The sequence below is a fragment of the Eleutherodactylus coqui genome, chromosome 7 (assembly GCF_035609145.1).
Source record: "Eleutherodactylus coqui strain aEleCoq1 chromosome 7, aEleCoq1.hap1, whole genome shotgun sequence".
Taxonomy (NCBI): domain Eukaryota; kingdom Metazoa; phylum Chordata; class Amphibia; order Anura; family Eleutherodactylidae; genus Eleutherodactylus; species Eleutherodactylus coqui.
The window spans coordinates 126096655-126123680 of NC_089843.1; the positions used below are offsets into that span (position 1 = coordinate 126096655).

The 27026-nt window shown below is 43.3% G+C and overlaps 1 protein-coding gene across 1 annotated transcript in view; it reads left to right on the forward strand.

The window, feature by feature from the left end:
* SH3D19 (SH3 domain containing 19) overlaps window positions 1-27026 on the forward strand; it is a 98469-nt gene that overhangs the window by 15032 nt on the left and 56411 nt on the right. Inside the window, exon 2 of the mRNA XM_066573654.1 lies at window positions 25871-25910. Within this exon, the coding sequence (XP_066429751.1) occupies window positions 25871-25910 (40 nt within the window). The remainder of the gene's footprint in view (window positions 1-25870; window positions 25911-27026) is intronic.

Genomic DNA, 27026 nt, shown 5'->3' on the forward strand with positions numbered 1-27026 from the left:
ATATAAACCATCACTTACTGGCGGAGCGCAGTGTCCTATTCTATAGTTACAAACTTCATTGCTCATCCATGGAATACAATGCGTTTTAGGGGTTAAAATCCCTTTCTGAACTTTGCAGGATTATGGCCCTTTTACACGGGATAGATATAGTTCAAAATCATTTAAATTCCCAAGTTCCCCCAGAAATTTGAATGATCGCCCTGTGTAACTGCTGTGAAACTTAACAACGAGATGCACTTCTGGAGACTGTCTGCTTATGTGAATGGAGGCATGGGAAAACGCTCCCTGGCCCGCTTCACCTCCATGCCAGCTACATTCCTGTGTAACAGCACAGCAGCGGGCATCACTGGGACAAGCTGTAGGACATTGTTTGCCCAACATCTCATTCCGTGTAAATGGACCATTTAAATGTGAACAATGGCACCAAAGATGGTGATGCCATCTGACCTCACATGTAGAATCTAAGGGCTCTTCTACATGCAGATCTGCAGCACGTTTCATCCCTCTAATTCGAATTCAGTTCTGAAGGATGAAATCTGCTGCAGATCAGCGACGTGTGAACGCACCTCAAGTCTACATTCTGTATAGCTTGTGGTGTGAGTATTGACTTGGATTCTACCTGTGAGGTCAAAGGGCATTACTGTCTTTGGCGCCATTGTTCACATTTAAATGTATGGCTTCCGGTACTGTGTTCGTGAACTCATCCTGTATACTTGAAACAGGGTTTTAACCCATGAAATGCATTGTATTTCATGGATGATCAATAAAGCTTGCACCTATAGAAAAGGAATCTGCACCCTCCCAGTGAGTAATTGGTTTTTTTTCTTTTTTTCTTAAGTTGCTAGTTGACCACATGCAATAAGCAGACTGTTTGCCCTGCATTGGCATTAGTGAATGCACTTTTATTTAATAGACAAGAGGATATATATATATATATATATATATATATATATATATATATATATATATATATATATATGCATATATGTATGCATACATACACACACACACGTAAGGCCAGCTGCACACAACCAGGTCGGATTTCGCATGCTGGATCCCGCAACGGAATCTGACCCTGTGCCCAGCCGGCATCCGAGCATACCTGACTTTTCTTTCTTATTTCTGTACTACGGATGGTCTGCATGGCAAGACGGCGGACATGCGCTGTACAGTTGTTGTTGTTGTTTTTTTTATTTGTTGCTAGGCTGATGACGTGGAATCTGCAACCATTCCGCAATCTTATTGCGTAAGGGCCACGGTTCGGACGCTTCCAATGGAAGCTGTTCATGCAGAAACCGCACAGAAATAGAGCATGCTGTGAATTTTTTTTTTCTTTTTCCCTCCGCAAGTGGAAAATTTCAATTGATTTCCGCTTGTGTAGAGGTAAACCGTTTTGCCCGCTCTGGATTCCGCAGTGCAAATCCACCCGTGTGCAGTCGGCCTTGGATAATTTTCTTGGGGTCTGAGCGGTCTTTATACAATGTTGCAGCATTTTTGTTGTTGTTGCTGCACTAATACCTGCAAGAATACAATTCTTTCCTAATATTACCAGAACCAAGTGAAACACTTAAGATGCACCAGTTGTACTTTTTGATATCTTTACCAGACTCTCCTAAAGCTTGAGATAAACCAGTCGAGGAGCCTGTGATGCTTCCGGGTAAGATCAGGTTTATTAGTGGGGGATTACAGATATTAAGGACGTGGTAGACCTTCCCCCGTGCTAGCAGTCATCCACGTTGCTGCTTTTTCTGTCTGCTCAGCTTGTATTTTAGGTTATTAGCATTCTAGCATATGTCTCGTTATTGGTCTCAGGGAAAATGGTATAATATCATCTGTTCACATTATTCTGGCATCTGCTGAGTTGCTCAACATCTCAACTATTTGTCATGATGAGCTGCTTGTGAAGAGACGAGCGGTACAAGCCCTTGACCTTATTGCCTAGGAGTAACTTACTATGTTCGGGCCCTAAAAGCGAAATTCAGCCAGGAAATTACCCTAAGATCTGTCCCACCCCAGAAATGTTACTTAGATGATGCTTCAGTAATGCCAAGATCTCTGGATTCTTCCTTACCCTACAGGTGGGTCATGCTACCCATTTGCCAACTATGAACCGCCTGGATATTGCAATATCTTGCAGTGCAAGGAATAGGTTTATGCAGCCGCAGCAAATTTTAAAGAGAATTTTCAAAAACATATCATCTTTTTTTTTTCCACTGTGTGATTGGACTTCACAAAAAATGATAAAATGAGTCACAGCAGATTCTATCACTATGTATTACTGTAGGCAGCGTGCTGTGCCACATATGTCAGACACGCAGCAGAACTCCACACTGCCCTCTTCAGGTTTAATATTTTTGGGCTTACTTTCACATGTTAGTTACTGTTTATAATTAATCACTCGTTTTTCTCTGACCTGTAGATTAACCCCTCTAGTGCTGATTCACAAAGGTGGATTTTCTGTTGCTATTCCATATTTTTTTACGGACGTAGTAAGGACAGCATATAACGCTATTGATTTGAATTGGTGTCTTCAGACGTGCAGATTCTATCATGTAAAAAAAAAATGCATGTCCTACTTTTATCCATATTTACGTCCATTACAGTCAATGAGATTGTGTAAAAACATATTAAATACGCAGTTGCACTGTTTTTCATGCATGAGCCCTTAAAGGGGTTGTCCCGCGAAAGCAAGTGGGGTTAAGCACTTCTGTATGGCCATATTAATGCACTTTGTAATATACATCATGCATTAAATATTGGCCATACAGAAGTTATACACTTACCCCCTCCGGTGCTGGCGTCCCCGTCTCCATGGCGCCGACCGAAGCCGCCTTCTGCCCGGATTAGACGCGCTTGCGCAGTCTGCCCTCTTCTGTCCCGCTCCGGCGTGCTTGCGCCGCAGAGGTCTTCTGCGCATGCCGGAGCGGCCCCTTTAGCGGGACAGAAGAAGCAGACAGCGCAAGCGCGTCTAATCCAGGCAGAAGAAGGCTTCGGTCGGCGCCATGGAGACGGGGACGACAACACCGGAGGGGGTAAGTGTATAACTTCTGTATGGCCAATATTTAATGCACGATGTATATTACAAAGTGCATTAATATGGCCATACAGAAGTGCTTAACCCCACTTGATTTCGCGAGACAACCCCTTTAATAGAGAAAAATCCTAAAATGTTCTGCACAACCCGTTTTAATACATTGGTCTTTTCTGCAGCTTGTAAATGGACTTCAGATGCAGAATTCTGTGAAATGGACAACGCTGTAGTCTGTTATGTTTTCCTTTCTTTTTTTGGACCAGAAAACGGAAATAACAGATTTAACAAGTTCCATTGATTGATTTATGCAAAGTTTGTTGAATGCTTATTCACCACTTAATTCTGTTATGCAGGTCCATTATTTACCACTGGTTACCCACATGTGCATTAGAAATCAGTGGGTTTGGCTAACTTCTAATGTGTGAGAGTACCTTCACACTTGCGATCGCGTTATTGTTGTGTTCTTTTTTTAACGCAAATGTCAATTGGACTTTCTAATGTTGAAAATGCATCGCGCAAAAATCGCAAGTTTGTGCTTTCGGATTTTTGTGCGATACGCATTTAACATTAGAAGGCCTTATTGGCATTTGCTTAAAAAAAAACGCAGTGATAACGCGATCGCAAGTGTGAAGGCACCTTAAGGCCTGGTTTACAAAGATTCTGATTAGGCCATACAATAGATACAACATTTGTTTGTTTGTATCCTTTAATAAAAACAGTCAATGGAACAATATATATTGAAAAGGAGGAAATACATCCATTGTCATGGATCATGGAGGCTCTAGTACCCTGTTGTACCGCCTCTAGCTTGGATACAAGATGTGACAGGGCGGGCATGGAGGCTCTAGTACCCTGTTGTACCGCCTCTAGCTTGGATACAAGATGTGACAGGGCGGGCATGGAGGCTCTAGTACCCTGTTGTACCGCCTCTGGCTTGGATACAAGATGTGATGCAGGTGGGAATAGTGGCTCTAGTACCGTGTTGTACCGCCTTTAGCTTGGATACAAGATGTGATACGGGCGGGCATGGAGGCTCTAGTACTCTGTTGTACCACCTCTAACTTGGATACAAGATGTGAGATGCAGTCATGGAGGCTCTAGTACCCTGTTGTACCACCTCTGGCTTGGATACAAGATGTGATACGGGGGTCATGAAGGCTCTAGTACCCTGTTGTACTGCCCTTTAGCTTGGATACAAGATGTGATACAGGCGGGTATGGAGGCTCTAGTAACCTGTGTACCGCCTCTAGCTTGGATACAAGATGTGATACAAGCGGGTATGGAGGCTCTAGTACCCTGTTGCACCGCCTCTAGCTTGGGTACAAAATGTGATACGGGGGTCATGGAGGCTCTAGTACCCTGTTGTACTGCCCTTTAGCTTGGATACAAGATGTGATACAAGCGGGTATGGAGGCTCTAGTACCCTCTTGTACCGCCTCTAGCTTGGATACAAGATGTGATAGGGGATTATGCAGGCTCTAGTACCCTGTTGTACTGCCTCTAGCTTGGATATAAGATGTGATACTGGGGTAATGAAGGCTCTAGTACCCAGTTGTACGGCCCTTTAGCTTGGATACAAGATGTGATACAGGGGTTATGCAGGCTCTAGTACCCTGTTGTACTGCCTCTAGCTTGGATACATGGTGTGATTCTGGGGTAATGAAGGATCTAGTACCCTGTTGTACCACCTCTAGCTTGGATACAAGATGTGATACGGGGGTCAAGAAGGCTCCAGTACCCTGTTGTACTGCCCTTTAGCTTGGATACAAGATGTGATACAGGCAAGTATGGAGGCTCTAGTACCCTGTTGTACCGCCTCTAGCTTGGATGCAAAATGTGATACGGGGGTCAAGAAGGCTCTAGTACCCTGTTGTACTGCCTCTAGCTTGGATACAAGATGTGATACGGGGGTCATGGAGGCTCCAGTACCCTGTTGTACCGCCTCTAGCTTGGATTCAAGATGTGATACGGGGGTCATGGAGGCTCCAGTACACTGTTGTACCGCCTCTAGGTTAGATACAAGATGCAATATAGGCGAGTATGGAGGCTCTAGTACCCTGTGGTACCACCTCTAGCTTGGATACTAGATGTGATACAGGCGGGCATGGAGGCTCTAGTACCCTGTTGTACTGCCTCTAACTACAAGATCTGATACGGGGGGAATGAAGGCATGCATGTTCCAAATAGTATCCTGTGCAATATTGGTCTACATTTCCTGTAACTGAACCTCTAGATCATGGAAACTTGAACGCTGTTGAAGCTGACATGCAGATGGTCACATGCATGCTTTATTGGTGATAAATCTGGTGACCGGGCAACCACAGAAGTGTGGCAATGTTGTGGGGACATTCCTGTGACCCCCTTGTGTGTGCAGCCGAACATTATCCTGCTGGAGAATACCTCTTGGAAGCCACCATGAGAGGAACACATGTGGTTGCAGGATGTCCTGAACATATTGCTGAGCTGTCATTGTCCCTCGTACCACTACTAGGGGTGACCGACTGTCATATGCGAAGGCCCCACAGACCATCACACCAGCAGTGGGGGCAGTGTGCCGCTCCACAACACAGGCAGGATTGAGGCGTTCACCCCTAGGCCTCCAGACACAAACACGGCCGTCCTCCGTGCTCAAACTACACCTGGATTCATTGCTGGAGACAACCCCCCCCCCCCAGCAGTCCAGTTCTGTTGTTCACGACACCACTGTTAACGGAGGTGACTGTGGTTGGGCGTCATGAGACCAAATGTCCTCCAGTCAAGCACTTGGAAGTGGTTCCAGCAGACACAGGGACCTGTAACGATGGTGTTTCTGGATAGTGGGCAACAAAACAGTTGGTGCTGTTCATGCTTGTTGGACGTTTAGACGATCCTCTCGACTAGTGGTCTGTTGAGGACATTGAGCCCAGTCGCCTTGTGTGTGTGCCCTCATGCATCCAGTGGTCCCAACACCTCCTAACAGTCAGGTCAGAGCAGCCCAGAGACAATGGACAATTCAATTATCTGACCATCCAGCTTCTTATATTACAATAATGCGCCCCTCTCAAACTGTTACCTGAGTGAAATCTATTTAATTGTGTCATAGAGGCGTCTAGTGGTCAACAAGCTCCAAACAAGTAGGAAAAATGTCTACTAATCACAAGTAGCCTCCGAGAGCCTTTATATAGGCCAAAGGGGGAACCACTTATAGGGCCTCAGGTAGCAAGACCGTTCAACTAATCACTTGCATATCTGCCTGAGATGTAACTGCATGCCGAGTTTTGCTGTAAACAACAACTCCTTCTAGGGGCTGTTTTTTTCCTTTTCTTTTTTTTTTTTAGTTATTATACAGAGTGTGTATATATGAATTTAGCAGAGCTGGTGGAAATAAGTGCAGTGTGGCTATTACCTATTTCCCCCTGCTTGGCCAAAGAGTTTCCAATTTCCCTTGATACAAATCTAGTGAACGAGACTGGCAGTTGTTTAAATGGCTTTTACACAGGCTAGTGCCGACTGTATGGGGGTCGAATGACCCTTGATCTGATCATTTACCACTAATACAGTATTATCATTGTTGGCAGCACAGAGCGAGAGGTGCTGCTAACAATTGTTTGTTTTTCTACAGCATAAACCACCCAATCAACTCATTCATTGACTGATTGGAAGCACATTAACCCTTTCCAATCCACTGTCTGACGTCTGAAGACATTACGATTTAAGGCTGTACAGCTTGGATGTTGGAAGACGTCCGTCGGGGTTCTCTTACTGTATATTGCCAGCCTCTCTGCTGTCGGAGCCTATCCAATGTGTCACCTCATGCAGTACCGGCTTTAGCCAGCAGATAGCGCCATTGTATAATGGCAGAAAAAGAGTAAGCCCCCTAGGAAAACCAGGATACAAATTGGATTGGAAAGGGTTAATCGCTAATTTTTCCAATTTAGCAATACGTTTTCAATGAAGTTTTATTTAATCTCAGATTGTTCTGTTTGCAAATGCAGATTTGGCGAGTCATGTAACTGCAGCCGGCTGGGCCTGTTTGACCAGATCTGTGTTGTTGGTTATCCTGAGCTTTCCACGGGTGTGTTGGGGCCCTTTTTACACAGAGCGATTATCGTTTGGATCGTGCAAATTTTAACAGTTGTTGTGTAAACAGGGCCAATAATTCAATGACTCATGAGAATTTGTTTGCTACTCATCCGCTGTTCGTTTTCTTCTGGTATAAAAATCATTCTTTGCTCATTCGCACGTTGTTGCGTGTAAACGGCGGTCATTTAGTCGTTAACATTCGCTGGTACGGTGAATGTAAATGACCAAACAAGCGAGCAAAGTGTAAGAGTTACCTGCTTGTATAAACTGTCCGAACGAGCGAGCTTGTGCGAACGATTTATCGCTCCACATAAAAGGAGCCTTAGAGATTAATTGACCATTCCAAGAAAAGATCTCCCTGTTTCTGCCGCTAGAATAATACAAACTGCTCATAATAATCCTTTTTTTCTGTAGTTACTTTTAACACTGACCCTTCTTTATCATTTCCGAATCTGAGGGCTCTGTGAGTACTTAAAATGGTTTTGTGGTCTACAGTTATGGATGTCCTGTGCGCAGGATAGGTCATCAATAGCAGATTGGTGAGGGTCCCCACCCAGGACCCCTGCTGATCAACTAATCTAAAGGAGCCGTGTGCCGGACGGAATGCTCAAAACACTGTAACGCAGTGGCGAGTAAGGTGGCAGTATCCCATCTACTCCAGTGGGAAGAGAGCTTCCCATTCACTTCCCCTCTGGTGATATTAATCCTTTATATCAACCCCTTCCCAACTGTATAAATATAAGTCATATGTTCATAAAGGGTGTTTGGAGCGTGCTTGGGATCAGAGTCCACTCCATACCCACATCTGACAGCTAAGGACAAGGACTGAGTTCTGCGTTAACTCACATTGCTTCTTTTAGCTTTTAGCACAGCATCTGAATAGTTAAAGGGGTTGTCCCGCGCCGAAACGGGTTTTTGTTTTTTTTTAAACCCCACCCCCCACCCCCCCCGTTCGGCGCGAGACAACCCCGATGCAGGGGTTAAAAAAACAAACCGCTCAGCGCTTACCTGAATCCCGGCGGTCCGGCGTCTTCATACTTACCTGCTGAAGATGGCCGCCGGGGTCTGCTCCCTCCGTGGACCGCAGCTCTTCTGTGCGGTCCATTGCCGATTCCAGCCTCCTGATTGGCTGGAATCGGCACGTGACGGGGCGGAGCTACACGGAGCCGGCATTCTGCACGAGCGGCTCCATTGAAGAGAGCAGAAGACCCGGACTGCGCAAGCGCGGCTAATTTGGCCATCGGAGGGCGAAAATTAGTCGGCTCCATGGGAACGAGGACGCTAGTAACGGAGCAGGTAAGTAAAAAACTTTTTATAACTTCTGTATGGCTCATAATTAATGCACAATGTACATTACAAAGTGCATTAATATGGCCATACAGAAGTGTATAGACCCACTTGCTGCCGCGGGACAACCCCTTTAAGAGCACATTGAAGTAGCCCGCTGGGGGCTGTGGGTTAGCATGACAGCCCGGATCTTAGTGAAGGCTCCTACGGGGCTATGCATGGATACCTATTAAACTCTGCCTGTGGGCAACTGTAAGTAGTACTACAAATGCAACAAAGTTTACTTCACTCATCCCTCCTGACTCCCAGCATTTCCCATGCCGACAGCTCGAGTTCTCACCTGTGACTTAATATTTACAGGCTGCAGCAGCCTGTATATAGGACATCAGTCATGGGCTGACTGCAGTCTGCAAACACAGACCCGACCCAGAGGACAGAGCTGCGATCTAGGAGAGGTGAGTATACATTTTTTTTTCTATCATGGGTAACCCTTATTAAACAAAAAAATTGTGTTGAACAAGCCCTTTTAAGATAAGATGGCAATAGCTTTTAGGGAGAGTAGTATAAGATCACTTGTTGCAAAAACTTATCATAGCTGAGTTAAACTTTGCTACATTTGTATATACTGCAATACTGAAGTATTGTATTGCAGTTTATAGTATAGCTGATCAAATGATCACAAGTTCAAGTCGTCTACGGAAGGCAATATAGAAAAAGGTCACTTTTTTTTTGTTATTTTTCTTTCCAATAAATATCTCAACAACGAAAAAACAACACATTTGGTATAACTGTGTTTGTAAAAGTTCAAACTGGTAAAATATCACATATTTTATCTTGCACTGTGAATGCCATTAATAAAAAGTACAGAATGCGAGAATTCCAATTTTTTTTCTTACCCCCACTCCCCCCCCCCCCAAAAAAATATGAATAAAAAGTTAACAAATATGTATGTACCTCAAAATGGTGGTATATAAAACTACAGCTCGCCCCACAAAAAAAACAGGCCCAATTGGCAAAAAAGATAGTTACGGTGGCGAAAAGTAATATTCGCTTTTTAAAAAGTCTAAAATGTTGACTGCCTGTTTACACGGAGTGAGCTGAAGCAAAGACTAGTGACTGAGTGATTTCTCGCCCGGTATCCTGGACGACTATCGCTGAAAGTTGCTCATTTGAGCAATTTTTTCCAGCCAGTAGTCAGCCCGTGTAAAAGTACGCTGACTTTATTAGTCAAATCATAGAAAAAATTGCTGTATGCAAATATGGACTTGGGGTAGTTTCATACACAGGGAAAAAAAATAGAACAAGACTGTTGTGTCAGGTTTTTAAGTGGATTTCAAAGGAATAGGAAGAATATATACATCTGGCTGAAATCAATGAGCGTGCGTAAATACACAGGAAAGCTCTGTATTCGCTGCGTGTTTACATACAAAATCAATGGGATTTTGTGATTGATTTTTTTTTTTTAACATGCAAATACGCTGTGCATTTTTATGCATGCAAGAAAATTGCCGATAGGCAGAAATGCGCGGAGTATTTCAGCCCGTGAATGAGCTGCATAAGAGTTTTCCAACTTTAAGTATGCATGAATCCTTTTCACCTTTGCTGGTGACATTCACCCTGTACTGTGGGATTGTGTAGAAGTCTTGTTGTGATTTGTGCACTTCAGAAAATAGACAGTAGGTGGCAGTGCTGAAAAGTAGTAACCTAACAAATATTCCTTTTTTCACAAGCCTTGTGGTAGAGAAAGTTCAGCAGTAAACCTGATTTCCTTTTTTGAGTGGTGAATATGAGGAGGAACCAGTCGCTTCCTGAATGGCTGCATTCCTTCATTGCTCTTTGACCAGTTTAGCTTTTCCAATCATAAGTGTGCTAAGGCAGGACCCGTCCCTCCACTCCTCCGCCTCTTTCTTCTGGATGCTGCTGTGTGATTTCATCCCTCCCTCACGGTTACATGTATACTATGCATTACTAGGGAGGCAGAAAAAAAGATACACAGCAAAAGCCTGAATAAAGCCTCTTCCTTTGGCCAGAGGTAAGCCCTGGAATGAATGCTCCTTGTCTTTGTTCTTGTTGCTGGTCACAGTTGTTCTTCTTCAACTCTTCTTTTGTAGTATAGGAAGTGTGCGAATACAGACAGCAAATGTCAGTTTGTCAAGTGTGTTAGTACTGAAGGTCAGTGCTCAAACAATGCAAGCCCGAGGGTTTATATTGCCAACTTGAGCTCTGCTACATCTGTATGTATTGTCTGCCAGCTTTTTATTCTTTTTAGAATGGTTACATTAAATGTAACTAAGTATCTAGAGAAATGGGCGAAGAAGGATACTTTTTGGCTGTTTCTGCACACTTGGTAGTATTGTGCTTCTTATCAAGGGACAGAAGTTTGTTAACGTGTACTTAGTTATGATGCAGTTTACATGCTTTTATATTTTTGCTTTGCTCTAGTTTGGCAGGAGTCGTTCCTAAAGATGTGAAATGTGTAATAAAGGAGAACTTTACACTTTTCCTGTCATTTGCATTTATTCTTAGTTTTTGCATAAACTAGAGGAACTGCATGTTGCGAATACAACCCATAACATAACTGTTATACAATGTAACAATCTTACCTTATGCAAATAATTTGTGCCATAGAACACAAATGTAACCTGAAAGGCCTGCCCAGAGGTCTTTAAGATACAGTTTAGCTGCATACTTCTTCATGCTACTACTATTAGAATAGTGACTGCCAGTTCATGAGGCTTCCCATAAACTATATGGCATGTGCACAGCTATACAGTACATTTCCAGATGTTGTATAGACCTGCTTTGAATCCCCGTCCTGTCGCGGATCACTGCCAACAATGATTCATGGAATAAGTTTTCTCTTTTTTTTTCCCGTTTTTGTGGTTTTCAGTTTCCCCTCCTCTATTAGTAAAGCTATGGCTGAAGTCTGGGACTGACCTGTAGGTGAGGATACAGCTGCGCAGGGTTGCTTTCTCAGCAGTTTATCCTAAATGCTCCTAAATTTAGCTCTTCCTTGGTAGAGCAAGCATCTGTGAGCAGATTAGATGGAACTACTAGTCTGTCGTTACCATATAGACACATTCCATGATTATAATCTCTATAATAAGGAATGCTTAATCTTTTATACTGTCACTGCATACACCTTAAAGGTGCATTAATTAAATCTCCACCCAGGATGTATGTGTGTCATTATGTTAATGTGTCTAACACAGCTGAAACCAAAATATACAGAGGAAAATGTCAGGAGAAGTGCATTGGACTCATTTAAAGGGGTTGTACAATTACTAGTGATGGCCTTTTCCATAGGATAGGCCATCAATATTGGGGTCTGCTGCCTGGGACTATCCCCACCAGTTAGCTGTAGGGTTCTGTAGAAAGGCCTTAAATGGCTTCTAACCATACAGTATAGGCCCTAATGTAAATGAGAGCAAACAAGCTGGAGGTTTGCTGCTAAGGCTATCTATACATTTTAGACAGCTGTTCTCCAAATGCTCCTTTGGTCTACGGCTATCTCTCCTGTCATCTCCACACTTATGCATACTTAAGTTGGTTTTACAGAATGATTACCCTTTGGCTTCCATCGATCCAACAAGAATCTGAACAATTATCGTTCAGTGTAAATGCATGCAGTGATTGAATGACAAATGAGAAGTCGTTCACTTCTCATTCGTTGTTCACTTGTTTCTGCATGCAGAAAACTGAATGGCGTAGCGTTCTAAGAAAGCAGGCAGCCATTCACTTGTGGACGACTGCCTGCTTACTGTGGATGGAGGCAGCTGGGGCGCAACAATCCCTGGCCCTCTCTGCCTCCATTTACAGGGGACGAATGTTGGGCAAACAGTGCCCAATACTTGTCCCTGTGTGTACTCGCTCGCATGCTTCTGCACAGGAGCGAGTATCGCTGGCTCGCTCAGTAGGGGGGCTGGAGGAGATTTCTCTCCCTGCCTCTCTCCATTCACTTAGCACAGTAGCCATTTAGTACTGAACGGCTGCTGTTCACACTGAACGATCATCATCCATCGTTTAGGCTGCATAAAATCCTGAACGATGACCGTTCAGTGTAAACAGCAGCCGTTCAGTACTGAACGACCACTATGTTAAGTGAATGGAGAGGGGTAGGGGAAAGCAAGGAATGAAATCTCCTACAGCCGCCCCCTGCTGAGCGAGCCAGCAATACTCGCTCCTATGCCGAAGCACGGGGACGAGGGTCGGGCATCATTTGCTAGTTCTTGTGTAACTAGCTGAGCATTGACTGTGTAAGTTGTTTTAATTGGTAATTAGCTCACTATTTAGCTGAGCTCGGAATCTTCCATCTTTATCTCAGTATTGCTGTATGTTTGTCTCACACTCAGCACCTCTAGGTTCTATTAACCCCCTAACAGTCGCATTAAAATTGGAAAAACCCTCCCGAAAATATATAGGTTTTTTTTTTTTTTTTTTTTTTAAATCTTGAGTGGGTTTTTTTTTTAACCTCTTAGGCTGTTCTCACACAGCCTGCTTTTTACCTAGATTAGTGCGGTGTTTCGAGTGCTGCTAATTTAGAGCGCTGTCTACTCTATTTTTGGATGTTTTAGCGCTTTTTAATGCACCTAATCACCCATCTCAATGAAGGGAGTATTTTAAAAAAAAAGCTGCCAAATGCTGCAACGTGTGTTCGAAAATGTGCATGAAATCGCTGTTAAACACCGCGGCTTCAGATGCAGTGTTTTGTGAACACGTGTATTAGTGGCCTTAGTGGCAGAACTAATTTTAGCCGTAAGAACCATTAGATTGTTTCCCCTTTTCTGCTGCAGCAAACCAAACTTTATTTATATTTTTGCCAATGTAGCTGGGTACTTGTGTATCTTGTCTACACCAGATGTATGGGTGGAGACATGGGTTGGCAGGACTTAGTGATAGCTCATGCCCCCAGATGTGCGGATTGGCTGCTGCACACCTCTCAGCGCCCGTCCCCCTGACAAGCTAACACATCACCACCCACACTAGCATGTGCGCTCCCGTCTCCGCTGACAGTCTCCTACATTGTCCCCCTGACAAGCTCACACATATGACAACCTGACTGCCATGTTCGCTCATGTCCGCCCGATCAGCCGGCTCCGAGGTCTGTCTCCTTGCTCTGCAGCGCTATCAGTCAGCCCCGCAATGAGTTTCTCCCCTGTGACCGTCCAGCTATGTCACTCTCCGGTCCCGTCAACCAGAACAGCTGTCCCAGCTGTCAGTGTCCAGGCTGTGGTTCGCTGCTTTTGAATGCTGGCACTGCTGGTGTGGCCACCGACAACCCCGATGGCACTGCAATTGCTGGCATCCCTGCTGCTGCAGCATGGAGCCGATGGCAATTCATGGGGGTGACTGTCAGTGCTAGAGCCAAGAGGGGAGAAGGGATAGCGGCTGCGACAGTGACAGTAGCTGGAAGGGGAAAGGATGATGGTAGAGCTGCGAACATATTTGCCGCAGGTTGGCACATCGGTAGTCAGCTCAGCAGGTGTGTATCGAGCAGCCAATCTGGAGCTGTGGGCATTCCCTCTAGCTCCGCCAGGCCAGCCCATGTCCCCACCCATAACTCTGGTGGACACAAGATACACCAATACCATGTAGCAGTATAAGAACTTACATTTTGTGGGGCAAGGTCTAATTTTTATAGGAACCAGTTGCAATGGGAAAAAGAATCCAATTACCTATTTTTGGAGGGAGATTTATTTGTACAGCGTTCACCATTTGTATAAATATTATGTTAACTCTATTCTATGGGTTATTACGATAATGGCAACACTAGGGGGCCCCTGTCCACCGGTAAATTGTCGGCGAATCACGACGGCTGAAGCTTTCCATAGCATTGTTATGGAAAGCGCCGGCCCCGTGTTCACGAGCAGAGAATCATTGCGATTCTCCGCTCGCAGCCGGCAATTCGCAGTATGCCGGACCGATAGGCTGACCTGCGGAGAACCGTCTGCCGGCTCCTGCTTCCATGTGGTGGCTCCCGCAGCTGAGCTTTGCCGCGGGATACCGCAACGCCAGTGGACAGGGGTCTAAGTTTATATAGGTTTTATGTTTAACTACTTTTGCACAATATAAAGACTGTTTGTTTGTTTTTTGTTTTGTTTTCTTCTTTGACTTATGTGTGTCATCACATTCCAGGACCAGAGCATTTTTATTTTTTTCCTTGGCAGAGCAGTATGACTTTGATTTAATTGGTACTATTTTGAGATATAAACGACCTTTTGATTACCTTTTTATTCCTCTTTTTTAGAGACGCAAGATGAACAGAAAGTGGTTATTTTGGCATTTTCTTTTACATTTTTTTTTATGGAATTTAACGTGCTAGATAAATGTAATATTTTTTACTATGTGTTATGGATATGGCGGCACCAATTATGTGTAGGGTTTTTTGTACATTTTATTTTTTTAATATTCAAAGCCTTGCGAAAAGAGTATAAATACCTAATTTTTTTCCCCTAAAAAGGCTTAGATGCCAAGATTAGCAATGACTGCGGCATCTGCAGGGTTAAACGGCATATAGAAGTGAATAGATGAGCAAGTCCTCTTTCCACATTTTGGGGGGTGGGGGGTTGATAACATGAAGAAAGGTCTGTTATCCCTGGCTCAGACAGAAGAATCACAGATCCCTCTCTGCTGTCTGCTCCTCCCCTGCTGCCCCCAGATATGACCCCCATTTAAAACGGCGGTAGCTCTGCTTTTGTCAGTACTACCAACATGCTTTTGGCCAAAATTCTTGTCTTTAAAATGATAGAAAAATCACATTGGCAGCTCTGATAGCACCGGAGCTACTGCTGTTTGAATTAGACCCGGTTCAGTTTATCCAAAACTGTAATGTCATATTCCTGTAGAACAAGTTATTTTCATGGTAAACTATAGGGGGTTAATGGCACCCGTGTATGATACCCTCTGAGCATCCGATTCTGCAAATGTTCGCCAGCATGCAGTTGCATCTCTCCATGCTTGATGTCAGATCAGGCAGCAGAGTATGTCTGGACAACCCTTTTTAATTATAGGGGTTGTTCTATGAAAAATATTGTCTTAAAGGGGTTGTCCCGCGAAAGAAAGCGGGGTTCAGCACTTCTGTATGGCCATATTAATGCACTTTGTAATGTACATCGTGCATTAATTATGAGCCATACAGAACTTATTCACTTACCTGTTCCGTTGCTAGCGTCCCCGTCGCCATGGTGCCGTCTAATTTCAGCGTCTAATCGCCCGATTAGACGCGCTTGTGCAGTCCGGTCTTCTCCCTGGTGAATGGGCCCGCTCGTGCCGGAGAGCAGGTCCTCGTAGCTCCGCCCCGTCACGTGTGCCGATTCCAGCCAATCAGGAGGCTGGAATCGGCAATGGACCGCACAGAGCCCACGGTGCACCATGGGAGAAGACCCGCGGTGCATCGTGGGTGAAGATCCCGGCAGCCATCTTGCTAAGGTAAGAAAGAAGTCGCCGCAGAGCGGGGATTCGGGTAAGTACTAAACTGTTTTGGTTTTTTTAACCCATCCCTTGTGTTTGTCTCGCGCTGAACGGGGGGCCTATTGAAAAAAAAAACCCCGTTTCGGCGCGGGACAACCCCTTTAAGTTAATCCAGCCCATAATTATAAACATTTTTGTTTTTCCATTTAGTCTTGCCTCTCTTTGCGCCACTGGGTATTTGAAGGGATCCCTGTTGTGGTGCGTTGCCTGCTTCTGGGGCTCAACTCTCATCACTTGTTCAGTATCTCTTCTGACAAGCAGAGGAGACCCTGCAACTTCAGAAGCAGCCGCTCACTGCACCGTGGACCCCTCCACATATCCAGTGTAGCAAAGAGAGAAGCAAGACTGTGTGTGTATGACCACTCTGGAACAATTCCAGATGTGGACACAGAATAGAAACAGCAGGTGGCGCTATTCTAATATTAGTCCTGTAATATCTGGGGATATAGCCTGCCCTAGCGTGTACATATAGAAAATTGTTTATAATGGGTTGAATGTAACAAACAATATTCTTCATGGGACAGCCCTTTAATATTCAACACAGCCAGCCTTGATTATAGCCAGTCCTGCTCGATCTAAATTCCAGAAAGTGAGAATTCATCAGTTTCCTAATAATTTTGGTATTTGTGAAAAAATATGAACATTGTATGCTGTGCTTGGCATGTTTCAAAAAAGCAAGTGAGGTTTGTTGAGATGACGGGGCCTTCGCAGCCCGAAATATTAGTAGACTTTGCTTCTAGGTGCACGGACAGACAGAAGATGTTCTAAGTCTGGTCTGGCTAAAGTAGTGCAAGAACGCTGTGCAATGAAAGGGAAGTTGCACAAAAGATAAGGAAAAAGTTATTATTTTTGGAAAGCCGTTTTTAAAATTGGCAATAAATTTCAGATCCTTCTCATTAGATTTTCCAATATTTCACAACAATTTGATTGGTGCTTGTTGAAGAATTCCCCAGACAGGAAAAACAAAGATACAAGAGCTTGGATGTCAGACACATTTGGCGCTGCTTATTTCATAGGAAAACAAACATGTAGACTGACAGCCACTTATCTCCTTGTCCCTGTTCAAAACAACATGGCCAAGCAGAACGTACATGTTCATAATTAACTCCTCTAGCATGTCGCGAAACATTGTAGAAGTATTGCAGGTCTCGTACTCCAGCTAACGGCACAGTTCACAACTCAAAAATGATACATAGTAGAATAGCATCGCCAAAACTACTGCCATCCAGGAGTAACACCAGCACTTGTTCCAAGTTCCCCAGCTTGGGATAATATGTAGCCAGATGTATCAAAAGTGCTTTAAAGTTTTGGTGTAGAAAGATACAGCATTTCCCCCAGTAAAAACATTAGGTTTTGGTTAAAGAAGATGTACTCTTTACACAAGCTTTCTCTAGATGCTTAATTAAAGGGGCTGTCCTGGACTTTTACTATTGATGACCTATCCTTATACTAGGTCAACAATAGTTGATTGTCATGGGTCCACTGTTTGTTGTGCCTCTGGAGGCTGATGACACTGTCTGAATTGCAGAGGCCTGGATTGGTACTGCAAGTACTTCTCCCGTTGAATTCAATGCATCTACGGTACCAACCCGGACTGCTGCAACACGGTCAGTGCTATTTGCTCCTGGGGCTGCAAGCACTGCTGGCCCAGCAAATAGCTGATCAGTGGGGATCCTGAACAGGGGACCCCTTGGCAATCAACTGTTCGGCGGATTACCTGTTCTGAGGAAGTAAAGTCCCAGACAACCCCTCTAAATGATGTTAACCGAGAGGTAATTATAGGTGGCCCAAGTAGCGGGACTCTTATAACCTGTTGGCATATATTTAAAGCCCTTCCCCGAAAATCACTGCGGGGGTGCCGGCGTCCTATTGCTTTCAATGGTGCAACACCATCCCTATTGAAATCAACGAGAGAGCTTCACGATACACTATTGGCTTTTCCGTTCATTTCATTGGGGAAAATTGATTTGATTTACGAGTGTTTTGGGTTAAGAGATCGTCACGGAACAAATTAAACTCTTAACACAAGGCACCGCTGTATCTTCATCTTCTGAAGTACTGAAGCTGCCCTGAGCTACATCCCCTCTGATTCAGTTAAAAAGTTCATTTAGGCTTGGTTCACGCTTACATTTTTAGATTCATGTGTTCTACAACTAATTAAAACTAATGACAAATTACTGTTGCTTTTTTAAAAGTGACAGAAAATATTACCCACTGGCCACATGAATGGAGTTAATGAAAGTGCATTGATGTGTTTGTGATGCGCAGCTCCACACAAGGGTAAAACGCTCGCTTCAGTCTGGCCAAAGACGGATACTTTTTGTTTCTCTAGAAACGTAAACACTATTGTATTAAAAGCCCATCTATGATGGCTATCTGGTCCCGCAGAGAGGAGTCGGATCCATCGTAACGCATTATGCAAACAGCATATTCCAGTAAAGTAGGTTGTGATACGTGTTCGTTCTTCACAACTTTCCGACGGATCTTGAAGTTTAAAACTAAAATGAATTATTGAGAATGATAGGCATGATTGTTGCCCTGTTTGCGGCTGACCCTAATCTCGCCCGTTCACATCCACAGAACTCCTTGCTATTCGTCCGCTGTGATGTTGGCCGCCGTACGACATTGTACTGATTCTCCATGGAGGTGTCTCTAACAGGCAGCCTGCTGTGTAAAGCCCAGGTTGTGCACGGGCTGGCTGCCATCATCAAAGACAACAAGTGGCCTCTGAGTTCTAACGCGGCTGTAACTTTTCAATGAGATCCCCGCAGATCAGTTCAGCTGCCTTTTTGTTCTAGACTGCGGCTTTTGTTTTCATTAATCCATTCAATGGTGTGATGTATGGGTCTCGTGCCAGCTAAACAGCTCTCCGGTGGACTATAGAGCGGAAAATAGTCAGCATGACTGGCCGCTGCTTGATATTTCTGCATGCAGGCTTGGCTATTACAGAAAAAGAAAACCCTAAAGAAATAATGAATTATTAACCTCTCGGCTGCTGGGAACTGTGCTGTACACACAGGGCAGTCGGTTCCAAATAAATAATGCCCATAAGATGTGTTTCCTTGCTGTTGGGAGTATATATGGATGTTCCTGTTATGATGAAGTTCAACTTTTGATTAAAAAAAATAAATAAAAAATAGTATTCTGGTGAATATTGAAGAGATGTAAGAGGGTACTGCCGGGAATTGTAGAAAAATGGAGAATGGAAAAGTTACGATGAATATACTTAAAACGGGTTCTCACTTTAGACAGTTTCTTCTTGTTAAAAGGGTCCTTTGACAATAAGTTCATCGCAAAGTGTTCCCCTGCTGCGTCCCTCGGCAATTAGCTGTAATCTGCTGTAGGTAAACTGGCATTAAGTGTTCGATTTCCCGCAGAGCGACCGCAGGCGACAAAGCATTACACAGTTCCTATTCAGCCTTGAGAGCAAGAGAAACTCCTTGCAAAGTTCTGCACTCCTGCCAAGAAATGGGGATCCTGAACAGAGGACCTCCCCTCTTTTTTTCTGAAATGGGGTATATGAGAATCTCTTAACTAGACTAGACAACCCCTATTAACAAAAAAGACAAAACCTGAATATTAACAGTATATGGTCTACCTATCCCTAAGGCCGTCTTTCTCAGACACAGACAGAAATCGCACAGAATATGAACCCATTCATTTGATTGGGCTCATTTACATGAGAGGTTCTTCACTTGAGCTCATGGTTTGAGATTTTCGTGTGCGTATCCTGCACTCGTATAAATATAGTCTTCATAGATGGACTGACCTAGAATCCCATGCACAGCACTCATGTGGACATATTGCTGTCTGTGTGAACAATAAGGATGCTACACTTATTTTGGAGGTTGGACCTCACTGATCAAACATTGATGGCCCATCCTAAGAACAGGCAATGAGCAATATCCTCCCCAAAAACCCCTTTGAGGTCTATTGGCCAGAGTTATGATTGGATTGGAAACAGGTTTGAGTATTATCTCCAGAGAGTGGTAGTCACTGGTGCATACATTAAATAACCCGCTCTTACAAAGGGGTGGACCCCAAAGGTCAGTTTTGGGACTACTATTAAATTAATTTGGAAAAAATTAGGGCTAAATGAAAGATACTGGGGCTTGTTTATGAATACTATCTAAAAGTTAGACCGTCCTAAAATGCGCCAGTATAACATAGTGGCTCTTCTAAATGATAAATCTGTCAATTATTAAGACTGTCTAGTCCAAGTGTAGACCATCTATTAGTTGGCTTAGTTTACTGCAAAACTTTTGGTGCTAATTGCAACTTTTTTGTGCTATCTAGGCCGCCTGCAGACAGCCGAGTCAGATACCGCTGCTAGAATTCTCGCAGCAGGATGCGTACCCGTGCCCCTGAAGATGCCAGAAGCTCACCCGCTCCCGGTGTCTTCATTCTCTGCTGTGTTCCGGCTGCCGGCCAGCCGGTGCATGCGCAGAAAAGGAGCCGGCCTGTCACCACTGACATTTCTGTGTGGGCCTCTGCGAGACTTGCACAGAAATAGAGCATGCCGCGATTTGTTTTCCACGTGTGATTTCACGCGGACAAATCGCGGACGTCTGCCTAGGATTGCGTTTACTAATGCAATCCTACAGCAGCGGCCACAAGCAGAAATTCTGCGGGAAATCCGAGCCGCGGAATTACCACCCGTGTGAAGGGGGCCTTAGGCTCCGTACCATTTTTGGACAAGTTGGAAAAACTGTCCGCGAGTGTCTAAAAAACGCATAGTAAATGTGTCGCAAAGCACTTAAGACAGTTTTTTGGTGTAATTTGCACCAGAAAGCTGTCATATTAGGAATAGTAAATGATCCCCATTGTGCCTGGAGAATCTCACTTATGAGGAAAAGATTAATGTTGTTGTCTTTATGTATATTCACATTTCAACACCATTTTACACTTTACATGTAGAATTAAACTTTGGGTCACTTTATAAATACTTTTACTGATATTGAGACTCAGACTGGACTTAAAGGCTTTTTCCAGCTTCCTGTAACTAACAGATTATGAGGGTCCTACTACTTGGACCACCTATGGTTACCTCTCTGTTCACTTCATTTAAAAATGTAGATAGAGAAGATTTGTATAACCTCCTATAACCAATGATGTTACTCTACTGTGAATCATAAACTCTGACCTAAGGTGGACTATGAGCCCAAGACCCCTGCCGATCAACAAATTGAAGGGGCTTTGGCACTCGTACAAGTGCTGCAGCCTTTTCAGTGTTTAGGGAGCGTTCACACAGCATTATTGTACACACTGTGATACACTTGGGGTTTCTGTGATGGAGGCTGAAAATAGCACTGCGGCGGAATCCCCAAACTGAAACCAAGAGAGCCATTCACTTCTATTGTGAAGCAGACACCTCTTTGGTGTCCGTTTTACAATCAGCTGATTGCCAGAAGTCCCAAGTGGCAGACCCCCGTGAGGATGGGCTATTAATCTTTAAAGGCTGTGTAACCCCTTTAATGTTCCACTACTGTGGTCTCCTCCAAAAGACAATACAAGTAAGAGGATCTGCACCTAATAAAAGTTTTTATTTCGCACATGGTGTATTCTGTTGATTATTTGGAGAAGCCCATTTATATGGAACTTACTTCTAACTTGTCCTCTTATTAACCCTTTTATCTTTCTGTTTTCGACTTTTCTAAGCAGTCCTATAATTGTCTCCTCCAAAGTGCTGAGTCTTCTCATAATACAGTATATGTAGAATAGTGTAGCTCCATTCTGGCCATTTGTATGTCATGGGGAAAGTTTGGTACATTTTTATGTTCTCCATGCCATCTACGGGACGTGTTGGCGCTGCTGGCACTATTTTGCTTGGAGGAATAGACGGTACAGAACGGAGTTCTTAGAAAAGATTCTCTAGAATTATTGTTTCACAAGGAAAACAAATATTGACTCAAACAGACCTGTCAGTAGGGGTGATGGGTCCCCTTTTAAAAAAAAAAGTTCAAAAACGACTAACTATATGTCCCTAGTTGGGTTGCTTTACCACATTTGTCTAAGCCAGTGGCGTCAGTTGAACTATACATCTCCGTATTTCATGTGTGCACTAATAACCTAAACAATATCTGTCTAGAATTGTGTGTAGTCCTAGTACTATTACTACAGTGGGGCGCAGAAATTAGACTCCCCGTAGAACAAAACTTTCCTGTAATAATAAACCTGCTAGATGTAGAACTCCAATCCACTTAGCTGGTTGACCTTTGCTTTAACCAATTGTATGTGTAGTTATTTTAATTCGCCAATGTCTTCCTACGCGCAGATTTTCTGCTGGATTCCATGTCTATCCCGCCGTTCTCTCATAATTATCATCTCCTGGAATGGACATAACTTGCGCGGAAACATTAGTGACTGATCTAGGAATGAATGCACATGTTCTGTATTTTCCAATGCCCTCATTTTCGTAATGTAGTTTTATTTGGGCAGAGCTGAACTCATAATATCACTGACTACAAAATCAGAACCTCTTCAACTGCAGAGTTAAAGGGGTTCTCCAGGCCTCCTTTATTGAGAACTTCTCTTATGAATGGGACTGAGCTTGCAGGATCTTTCCAGGCCGCTGCATTGTGTTGGGAGCTGAGTGATTTTTGGCTGCCGTGACTCTGATAAACTGTTATTGATGTCTGTCTGATATTGATAATCGATGTTGATAGGTCATCAATAGAAAAAAAGGTCTAGAAATTGCCTTAAATTATCCACCGCACAGTAGCGCAATGGTTTGCACTGTTTCATTCTGCTTGTACGTTGTATGTTCTCTGTGGGTTTCTTCCAGATATTCTGGCTTCCTCTCATATCCCAAAAACATACTGAAAAGTTAATGTTGAAGTTATTCTCTGTATTAGGTTTGCGATCCTGTAATGGCTTGTTCGATCAGCATTGGATCTTCTGCTTGGAACCTCCTGTAAATGAAGTATCACAGTATACAGCGCTATTCGTACTGTGGAATGCAAAACCTAATGGACGCAAAGCAAACAGAGCAGGAAAATAGAAATCCCCTGATGCTGATGTGAGCAAACCCTAAGCAGCATGTTGTAGAGCAGATTAATATAGATCTGTGGGAAAGGATTTAGCTATATAAGTTGCAATACATGCTCTCTATAACATGCTGCCAAAGATCAGACTGCATGTTCAATATGAGCGGTTCCCCTTTAAGAGAGTCCCCAGTGTAACATTGTTATTCCTATCGATGCCTCACTATATAATGTTTATCTATTCCTTATGACTGCTACAAAACCCTATCTTTAGGAGGATAATGTAGCAAAAATGACTCACAAAAATGTGATTGCGCAAGTTTCCATGAACTTGAAATTGTTTCAATTGTTGGGACTGATGGGATTTGTTATTTGTGCATGGTCAGCATGCAGCGTTACATGTCTTATGTTTAGATTATTGCTACAAACTGCACAAGTAAAGGTTTGCTTCACAATATACTTTTCTTGTAACAATGTATGGTAAATAGAGATGAGCAAGCATACTCGCTATGGGCTATTACTCGATCGAGCATTGTCCTTAGCGAGTACCTGCCCGCTCGGAAGAAAAGGTTCGGCTGCCGGCGCGGGTGAGAGGTGAGTTGCGGCCATGAGCGGGGGGGGGGGAGAGGGAGAGAGATCTCCCCTCCATTCCTCCCCGCTCTCCCCCGACGCCGGCAGCCGAATCTTTGCTCCCGAGCGGGCAGGTACTCGCTAAGGACAATGCTCGATCGAGTAATAGCCCATAGCAAGTATGCTCGCTCATCTCTAATGGTAGATAGTTACCTTAAAATGCTTCTTGCATTTCTATAACTTATCTCCTAGTTGTTTGCATTGAAGAATTGTTAACGCTGACCAATCTTTCTTAACCCCTTAGTGACTAAGCTTTTTCCGTTTTTTCCATTTTCTCTTTTTCCTCCCCCCTTTTTAAAAAATCATAGCTCCTTTATTCATCCATCGACGTCGCTGTATGAGGGCTTGTTTTTTGCGAGACTAGTTGTATTTTTCAATGGTATTATTTAATATACCATGAAATGTACTGTAAAACTTTTTAAAAACTCTAAGCGGAGTGAAATGGAAAAAAAAAAAGAAATTCCGCCACGTTTCGGTCTGTCTTGTTTTTACGGCGCACAAACAGTAGCAAAAATGACATAACTTTATTCTATGGTTCCGTATGATTACTGTGATACCAAACTTTTAGATAGTTTATTTTTCTTGCTGTACTACTTGTATTTTTTTTCAAAGGTATATTTAATTTTTTTTTTTAATTTTTGCAGCAATACCACATATGTATTTTTGTTTTATGATTTTAGATTCTTTTGTCACTGACAAAACTCCTTAAAATATAACTTTTAATAAAGAAATACTAGAAACTAGCAGCTTTATGCACAGACCACACAAATCATGGTCTACACTGACAGGCGCTGTGTGTAATTCCTGAACAAGAATTGCTTATATCTTAGTATGTAAGAGACAGAATACCAGTTCGTAGAGGAAAAAGATGCTAGAGTCAAAGAATAGTGGTCCTAGCAAAAGTTGGGGGAGAAACAACCAGGAGGTGTTGTTTCCTGACCACTAAGGTTATGCCTGTCTGCCCGTCACTTTAGACAAATAGGCCTGTCTACTAAGGGACAGAAGTGAGGACCAATAAGCTAAATAGAAGTATAGGGATAAGACGCAGAACGATTATAATGAAGGGTCCAATATCCCATTTAATGCGTGAGAGTCAAACCAGAACTAGGGCTCTGGGGTCACTGTAGGGCCAATACGGTTTGAGTTCTGGATGATTGCTCAGCACAAATGTGTGGTCCACTGAAAATGGTTATATTATGACTCTACGCGCTTCTGTCGTAGACACGACTCATCGGGAGCCTATACTTCTGCACATTCAGAGCTGAACAGTCCAATGGGTGGAGCTATCAGTGATTGACGGCTATCTGTGTGTGACAGTACATACAGAAGTAGCTGTCAATCACTGATAGCTCCGCCCACTGGACTGTTCAGCTCCAAATGTGCTGAACATAACTTGTATCTTATTCACATAAATGAATAAGATAGAAGTTATACCGAATATTTCCCTATAAAACTATATATCAGCCCGCTCAGCTCCTCCTGCTCTATAACATACTGCCTGCAGCTTGGACGGAATGTTTGAGCCGACAGATTTCCCTAAAAGCAAGATTGAAAGTGGCTTTTGAGCTAAAACCTTGCTGTTTCTGTGTTTATATGAGAATACAGTAAAGTTGGAGGGGGAGAACTTGTTGACATCATTTGGCTCTTGTTACTTTAGATAACAATCAGACCACATGTTATTAGTAATCAGTGGCGAAATCCAGGTAATTCCAAGGAGTTCTTACTTTTTCTTCCAACTGTCTCTCCATTTTACCGCAGATATATTACTGTAATCTTGTGCGGAACAGAAATTACAGCCGGGATTATAGTCAGGAGTTTCATTCATGTATAGCTGGAAATGCAATGCATAAGTTCCCTTTTGCTACAGATATGTTATCTTCAGCCCACACCTAGAATGCAAACTAGCAGAGGAAACTATGGACCCAGCTCTGAATACTGGTGGATGTCAGCTCCGAAGCCAGCAGAAGTGGGAATGCAATTGTAGACCATAAGGAGGCTGTACACCCCATAGTGTTTGATGGGCCCAAAGTCTGTTCTTACAGTATACCATTTTCTCACTGTGTTCAAAAGCCTAGCAAAACAGGTATATCACACAATGTACGGTAGTTGAATCTGTTGTAGTCCATGGGTGCAGGATCCAAGGTTATTGTATATACCAGCACTATGCATCCAATATGTACATGGAAGAACATCATGCCGGTAATGTATTGTTCATTCGGGTCTTGCTCACACTGTGCAGTTTCAACATGTATTTTGGAAGGTAAAATCAGGAATGGTCCTACAGATAGTTCTCATTTATTGAATCCAGTTCCAGTTTTGCCTTTTTTTTTTCATTTTCTAGCTGTAAATTATATACATGTATTTTTATGATTTACAATAAATTTCTCCATTTTAATCTTCCTTGCAGAACGTCCAGAAAGGAATAAGCCAGAGCACCGGTTTCCCGGGTAAGTGCTGATCCTGAATATATTATTACATATGCGTGGTTGCTAATGTCAGAAACCTTCATACCCTCCCTGGAAGTGGCAGTGCTTTTAGGCCAGTCTCACACCACCGGATTTGAATTGCGGAATCAGCGATCGTCGCACCCATGGACGATCCGCGGTATTCTGCACACCTTAAAAGAATAGAACATTTGCATATTGATTTCTGTGATGGGATTTAAAATTGCAGCATCTGCTATTTTTGTGTGGTGTCCGACCCGCTGCCCATTCGCAATTGACATTGCGATTTTGTCGCGGGTAACCGGGTCATCATCTAGCGATAGTGCTGGAAAAATAAAGCTAAATCTGTTCTGCGCATGACCGACAAGCCACAGCAGTCATTCGCAATACAGAAAAGATCAGGTACGCAGGGTCGCCGGCCGCTGTGGGCTGCCACATGCTGAATCCGACCCGTCCATGTGAGACCGGCCTTACTCTGCAGGGTTTGTTTGATTGATACTTTTTGTATAAAAAAAGGCAACGCTGAAAACTTGGAAGGAAAGTGCAATCACAAGTTTTTGGTTAACAAAGGCTGCTTTCACACCTCCAATAGGGAATTGGTCTAAATACATTGAATAATTGGCCCCAGTTTACCACTTTAGCAATTATTACAGTGGATCATGTACAAGAGGCCTTTGGCTGCTCTCACACTTGCCTTAGGGCTCAGTTCAGGATTTCCCTCTCCGCTTTGTCTTTGAAGGAGAGAAACTGAAATAAAACGGAGGAAAAAAACAAATTTGTTTTCCCCTCATTGATTTGAATGGGGTTTTAAAAATAAAAAAAGCAAACGGAAAGGCTTCCTTCTGCTTCCATTCCATCAGGTCTCTGCTCTTCTTACTTTTTGTTAAAAAGAAAAGAAAAACATTGAAAACTGCACTATTTTCATTTGCTTTCCATATTTTTGAAACTTTGAAAAAAAAAGTCTGTTTGTTTTCTCCATCGATTTCAGTTTTATTTCAGTTTGTCTCCTTCACAAACAGAGCAGAGGCAAAAACCCTGAACTGACCCTAACGTAGGTATGCTAGCCGCCAAAGGCCTCTTGTACATTATGCACTGTAATAATGGCTAAACTGGGGACAA